Genomic DNA, 7069 nt, shown 5'->3' on the forward strand with positions numbered 1-7069 from the left:
TTTTTTTTTTTTTTTTTAAAAAAAATCCTAAAATACTTTTATTCCATAGTTAAAATCTGTTGCTGAGGAGACTGATATACAACGCAATGGTTTAAGTCTACAGGTGGCTGTACAGGGGGGGAGCTGTGAGGGAAGAACCTCCGCCATGTCACATGAGGGTGCCGGGTCAAGGCTGGGGTGTTGCCACCCTGCCTGTGAACAAGGCAAAACCCCTCTCTCCATCCCCACGCTCCCTTCCCTCACAAGTGGCATCTCACACATGGTTTAGGTTTTGTGCATAATACAGCAGTGGCCTATAACAGATTCTTTTTTTTTTTTTTAAAACCCCACATTTCAGAAGAACTTCTTTCAGAAGAGAAATATCATCTTTTTAAGGTCACTTTTTAAACCTCTTCCTCCACTCCCTTCGACCCACACAGTGAAATTCATCAAGTTTCCAGTAGGTTTAGCTGTAAAAATGAGAAAAAAAGGCAAGTTTCAACCCTGATTTGGGAGAGTAAAAAACATCTGAGAGGAAGCCACAATAAAAAGGATTGACTACTCTCACCTTTTCCCCAAATTAAAAAGTTTTAAAAGGCAACAGTCATTTTTCTGGTTCTGTAATTTGTTAAACAATCCTAGATATCTCAAGATCTGTTATTAACATCACAGCAAGTGTGAGAGGGTGGGGAGGGAATGTTTTATACATCTGTGGTTTTTGTTGTTTTTGTTTGTTTGATTTTGTTTGTGTTTTTTTTTTTTACAAAAAGGATGCAGCATATGTTAATACCTATACAGTTCCCTTCCAGCACAACAAACCGTTGGTCAGTAGTGATTCAGGACATTAAGGACATGACAGAAACAAGCAAAACCCCAAAAAATAACGAGTGACATGTCAGTTGTGTGCCAGGTTTCTCTGTACACAGCTAATATACACACACGTGCTTCCAAGCACATCCTCTCCTCAGCTTCCCAACACTAGAGCTGCCTTTTTTTCTTTTTTCCCCCCCCTTCCTCGTGGAAAAGAGGAGGAATTGCATCCCAAAAAGGAGTCTGTTCCCCTGGGCATGGTCTCCTGGCAGGGGGTTATTGCTGAGCCACACGAGGTATAGTGTCAGTTCCAGCCTGATGGCACGAGAGACGTGTTTGTTCCAGTGAAATGCTACATTCAGACAGGATTCCCCTTTCCCTGGCTGAAAGCCCTTTTCTGGACATGGTTGGAAGGCAAATCTTGGAAGAGCCAGGGGGTTCCACCCTCGCTGTATTGCCTAGGAGAGGGACGCAGAGAACTTCCAGGCCTCTCAGGTCTCTTGCTCCCTTCTTGGAAGATTATGGTCGATGGTACCTGAAAGCCAAGTGAAAAATCTGAGTGTTGGCCAGGTTAAATGGTCAGATGGCCAAAGAGGGTAAATTGAATTATCTCAGAGCTCCCAGCCCTCGGGGGAAGCTGTAAACATCAAACAATTTCACCTTTTGTGCTCTGCAAACAACTCCACCTCACAAAGCTGGAAGGAAAAGAATCACTTGGGCCACAATTCACAGGTGACTTCACAGATAATATCCCAGCTCATTACCAAGGTGTTTTGTGGTTGTGGCTTCTCTAGCCCCAGAAAAGTCCACTCCAGCTGCAAGGTCACACTGGTTTCAGATGCTTTGCAAACCAGTCACTGGTCACTTTGAGTTTCCAGGGTGGAAGCCCCAATTTTTTAAGGAAAACCAACCCACTTTGTGTCTGCTACTGCTCCGATCACCCCTCACCACCAAGGCAGGAGGGGACATTCAATCTCCCATTTCTGCACAGACAATTTTTCTGCTCCTCAGCACAGCACCCAAGGGCAGAACTCTAACAGCTCCTACAAGACAAACTCTTGAGTAACATGTTCTCACCTCGTGAACTGCTTGCTCTCCTCATGCACTTCCATTTCAGAGCTCTTAAACTCATTCAGCTCCTTCCTGATGGCCGCCTGCACAGAGAGGGAGATTTTTTTTTTTTTGAGAAAGGAAAGGGCTCAGGTTGCAGCAGCCACACCAGCTTTGGCAGTTCGTTCACACTAAACTGAATTTAATCTGCCCCACCTCCTCCACCTCAGGGCTGGGCAGTCCCACAGGTGGCCAGGGAGGACAAGGACAGACTTCCCTGCCAGCTTTTTGCCTGAGCCTGCAAGGAAATTCCTCTGACCCATGGCCTGCATCCTTGGTGTGGCCAGGAAGGGAATGGAGCTGGGGAAGGGTCTGGAGCACCAGGAGTGATGGAGGGAGCTGGGGGTCTCAGCCTGGGGAAAAGGAGGCTCAGGGGGGACCTTCTTGTGCTCTACAACTCCCTGACAGGAAGGGGGAGCTGGGGGGGGTCGGGCTCTGCTCCCAGGGAACAAGGGAGAGGATGACAGGAAATGGCCTCAAGTTGCACTAGGGGAGGTTTAGATTGGATATTAAGGAAAATTTATTCACCAAAAGGGTTGTCAAGCCCTGGAAGAGGCAGCCCAGGGCAGTGGTGGACTCACTATCCCTGGAAGTGCTCAAAGAACACGTGGATGTGGCACTTGGGGACATGGGTTAGTGATGAACGTGGTGGTGCCAGGTCAAAAGCTGGACTCAATGATCTCAAAGGGCTTTTCCAACTTAAACCATTCCATGATTTTATGATTCTTACATCACTCAGAAGCTGATGCAGAGGCCATGCTGGCCTGCAGCCCCTGCCCCCCTGGGCTCCACCTCCCCATGAGGCAGCAGGAAGCAGAGCTGGGACAGCACACACGGGTAAAGGGACACTGGTGGTGCTCGGTGGGAGGGCAGAAGGAAAGATGAAGAGGTGAAGCAAGAGGAACAGAGCAAATCTCCTTGGCTCCCACCCTGGTGTGGCTCCCATCCCCACCTGGGGCCAGGACACTCCCCGTTACCTTGTCAGCTGGTGTCAGCTTTGTCCACGGCTTATCCGCTCGCCGGTCATAGTCCTGAGCATCTGTTACCTCCACGTACTCATTAAACCTCAGGATCTTCCTGGCCTGCAGCTCTGCCACCGTAGGCCTTTGGCTAAGCTGAACACCAGCAAGAACAAAGGAGGTTAGTCTGAGCCTTGTCCCCGAAGCAGATCAGGGCAAAGCACCCTGAGCAAAACTAAAACCAGTTCCCTCGCTGGGGCTGAGCCACAGACCCTGCCAGGTCCTGCTCACATCCTGCAAGGGAGCAGGCAAACCCTCTTACAGACTGGATATTCCCATTTGGATCATCAGGCCAGGATAGGGCAGAACCCAGGACACATTGCCACAAAGAAGGAAGACAAAAGGTTTGGGAATACCTATTAAACGGTGAGCCCTGCATGACACCCCTCAACTCAACCCCAGCAATGGCAACACTCACATTTCACACCCACAGGCCCCGAGGAAGCTTTTCCCACCCCTCAACTCAACCCCAGCAATGGCAACACTCACATTTCACACCCACAGGCCCTGAGGAAGCTTTTCCCAGCCATGAGTAACAATCCCAAAGTAACCCGGACCTAACAGCTCAAAGCAGCTGCTGCTCTGCTCAGCTCCCACACCGCTGTTGCTTTAGAAATGAGCTTTAGGGAGCCTGGTGTGAGTCGTGGCCGCTGAAGAGCTGTGCTAGAGCAGAAAGGTTTGCTGGCCTGGCAGGTGCCAGGTGCCAAATTTAGTTCTCGTCTCCCTCGTTACGCTCGCTGCCAGCTCAGATCTGTCACTGCCAACGGCGCCAGCGGCTCCCCGCGGGTGACAGCCCTCGTGCCAAAGTCCCCGCAGCCCGAGGGCGCTGGGGACACTTACACAATGGCCCCGTGACTGCCCCCACAGCACGGTGCCCACGCCGTGCCCGTTGCCACCAGCCCTGCCAGGTGGCCGTCGCCACGGGGGCCAGCAGTACCTTTCTGGTGAGCCGGCGCTTGATCTCGCGCTTCTCAGCTTGACGGTCAGCTTCATTCTTTGCTGCCAAGGGGGGGGGAAAAAATACATTTTTCATGTAAGCATCGGGCTTTTGAAAAGGGAATTCTGGGTTTGAACAGAGTGTGGAGCTGCATGGGATTATCTACACATCTGAAGGCTCACTGTGGCATGTCTGCGCTTAGGACGGGCACAGAGCGCAGCCCAACTCAACACAGAGTCACCTCCTGGACTATGAGGGGCCATACAGCCCTTAAACAGCACCACTGAGTCATTCTCATGTTAAAGACTAAGGCCTATGTTGCCAAAATACATCCCAGCCACTCTGCAGCTCAGTCCTCCCCAAAGCTTTTAGAGTTTAAAAGAAAATAAAAGCACAGATAAATATTTTAAATGGAAACTTCCTGAACTGACATTTCCCTTTCCTCATGATGTTTATTTAAAACTTTTGCAGAACAAGATATGGCCAAGAGAAACAGCCCTGACTGAGCGATGCACTGCTGCTTTTGGGATCATGCAATGCAATGCTGTAATGTCTGGACCACAAATGAAAGTCCAGCCCAAACAAAACACCTTTCACAGCCCTTGCTGGGTAACAGCAGAGTCTGAACCAGCTCACACGCTCTGAGGTGCCAGGCAGGAATGGTTGGAGTTGGAAGGGACATCAAAGATCACCTGCCATGGGCAGGGACACCTTCCACTAGCCCAGGTTGCTCCAAGCCCTGTCCAACCCAGCCTTGGACACTTCCAGGGATGGGGCAGCCACAGCTTCTCTGGGCAACCTGTGCCAGGGCCTCCCCACCCTCACAGGGAAGAATTGCTTCCCAAAATCTAATGTAAACCTGTTTCAGTTTAAAACCATCCCCTCCCAATGAACTAAGACATTACAGGCAAACACTGCACTTCTCAGGACCCCACACAAGTGCTACTCACGCTGCAGGATGTTCCTCTGCTCCAGCTCTTCTGCTGTGGGTCTCTGGCTCAGTCGCCTGAAAAATGTGTGACAAGTGCATTATGTTGTATCTGGTCACTCCTCAGCAGGGGATGAAGGACACAACTGCCTGGTTTTGGTGCTCTGGAGAGCCTCCTCCACACCCCTCATTCGCCAGCGGGGATCACTGCTGCCCTGTTTGTGCTCTGCTCTGCTCAAACAGCTGCTCAGCCCCCAGCACGGGTCTGGGAAGGGCTCTGGACCCTCAGAAAGCAGTTGTGCAGGGAACTCAAGCACAGAGCGGAGCCTGGACTGTCACCAGCTTTATCCACCCACCCTGCACCCATCCACACCTTTCTACACCATCTGTATTTTACATTTCTGCAGCCCTTGAGATTTTCCCTTCCCGTTCCACTTAACCTCTGGAAACAGGGGCCTGTCAGGGGCTATTGCTCAACTCCAAGAGGAACTCCCAACTTTTCTAAGCAGGAAGGAACAGCAACACTCATCCTCCCAGCCCTGCTCCAGCTGCCGTGCCCAACCACCCACCAGCAGAGGTTGCTTAGACAAGGCACCAGCTTTGCCCATTCCCACCCCAGCCAGCAGTTCAGACAGAACCCCCTCCTTGTTCTCTGTACCTGATGAGCGTTGTCCCAATCTGGTGCCGGATCTCATTCCACTCCTCCTTGCTCTTCCGAGGGAAGACGATCTTGTCCTCCTGCGGCGCGGTCACGTTCCCCAGCTTTATAGCCAGCGTGTCTTTCCTCTTCACCTTGTTGGCCAACGTGCCTGCGGGGAGGGAGAGCAATGGGATGCAGCTCAAGGCTGCAGAGCCTGAGCACAGCGATCCCAGCCACGATCCCTGGCAGCTGTGCTCCCCCTGAGGGAGAACCGTCCTCTCTCCTCGTGTTTCCCAAGCTCTGTGCTTTGCAGCAGCATCCAGCGCTCCCGTGTGACACCACATGCTCACCTAAAGCTGTCCCACCCCAGGGGCTGGGACAGCACAGGCTGCTGCAGGAGCCATCTGCAACTGGAGGGGTGCACTCAGCAGGTGAGAGCACAGGTTTGGCTGCAGAGCCTTGCCAAAAAGCGAGGCAGAGGACATGTGGTACATCATGAAACCGAGAACCAGCTGCTCTGCAGCGCTGTGGGAACCAGCTCTTTGATCCAGAGCTCAGTACAGCCAGGCACGGGTTCAGCAGAGAAATAAAAAAGCCAGCTGCAATGTCAAAACCTTACTGTTATGGCTTTCATCTTCCTCCTCATCCTCATCATCTTTGTACAGGATGGGCCCCTCCGAGTCAGAGTCGCTCATCCCTTCATCTCCTTCCTGCTCCTCTGGCAGGACCTGGGGTACCAGTTTGGGGATGACTGTGACAGATGGCACATCTCCAATATATACACGAGGACCCAGATTCTGTTCCTCCTCCTGGTCGTCTTCTTCCTCTTCCTCATCGTCTGGACTAACGAGAAGCACACTGTTACACCTCTTAACACATGGCACAGGGGCTGGGGAAGATCCTTGGGATCAACAATTCATTAGCTCTCCCCAAGGGAGCCCAGGAAACAGAGGTGCAAGAGCCATCCCAGGATCCTGCACTGTCCCCTCTCCCCAAAGCACAGGGAACTCTGGCAGAGAAAATGCCTGAGGCAGGTTCTGCAGAACCAAACAGCCCTCTGACCCCACTACTTTGGGACTTGCAGGTTCAGCTCTGCTATAACAAGACAGCCCTTTTCCCACTTCAGTTTTGCCAAATGAAAGGCTAAGGAAGGCCACAAATGGATGGAATCCAAGACCTTGTTTTGTCTTGGTGCAATAAAGACAGACCAGGCCTGGATTCCTGGCATCAGCCTGTGTTTGCAGTCTGGAACCCATTTCCCTTTGTGAGCAGCAAAATCCCAGAACCAGGGGTAATTTCGCCGGGAAGTTGTTCTGGCCTTTAAGAGGCTGAGACACAGATTTGGCCAACACAGAAAGTGGTTTCAGCAGAGACACCAGGCCTGCCCTGAGCCCTCCTCACCACCACAGGCTCTCAGGAGCTGCCAGAGCCAGCACACGTCCAGGGGGTACTCACACTTTGAGCATCTCGATGGTGACGGGCAGGGACCTCGTCCTGCCCAGGGTGCCATTGTCATCCCCGAATCCATCGTTCTCAAAGAGCAGGGAGTGAGCCCTGTGGGAGCCCTCGGGAGGGGGGGTGACGGGCAGGGGGCTGTTCAGAGCCTGCTGGATCCGGATGTGCAGCGGGATCTGGGGCAGGCGGGG

The 7069-nt window shown here is 52.1% G+C and overlaps 1 protein-coding gene across 1 annotated transcript in view; it reads right to left on the bottom strand.

The window, feature by feature from the left end:
- Window positions 1–306: 306 nt before the first annotated feature.
- PHACTR4 (phosphatase and actin regulator 4) overlaps window positions 307–7069 on the bottom strand; it is a 19521-nt gene continuing 12758 nt past the window's right edge. Inside the window, exons 6-13 of the mRNA XM_029963021.1 lie at window positions 6879–7067; window positions 6043–6266; window positions 5442–5592; window positions 4806–4861; window positions 3856–3917; window positions 2877–3014; window positions 1867–1943; window positions 307–1324 (exon numbers count right to left, since the gene is read on the bottom strand). Coding sequence (XP_029818881.1) covers window positions 1309–1324; window positions 1867–1943; window positions 2877–3014; window positions 3856–3917; window positions 4806–4861; window positions 5442–5592; window positions 6043–6266; window positions 6879–7067 — 913 coding nt within the window. The 3' untranslated portion in view covers window positions 307–1308. The remainder of the gene's footprint in view (window positions 1325–1866; window positions 1944–2876; window positions 3015–3855; window positions 3918–4805; window positions 4862–5441; window positions 5593–6042; window positions 6267–6878; window positions 7068–7069) is intronic.

This window comes from Manacus vitellinus, unplaced genomic scaffold, assembly GCF_001715985.3.
Source record: "Manacus vitellinus isolate BGI_N305 unplaced genomic scaffold, ASM171598v3 scaffold_52_pilon, whole genome shotgun sequence".
Lineage (NCBI taxonomy): Eukaryota > Metazoa > Chordata > Aves > Passeriformes > Pipridae > Manacus > Manacus vitellinus.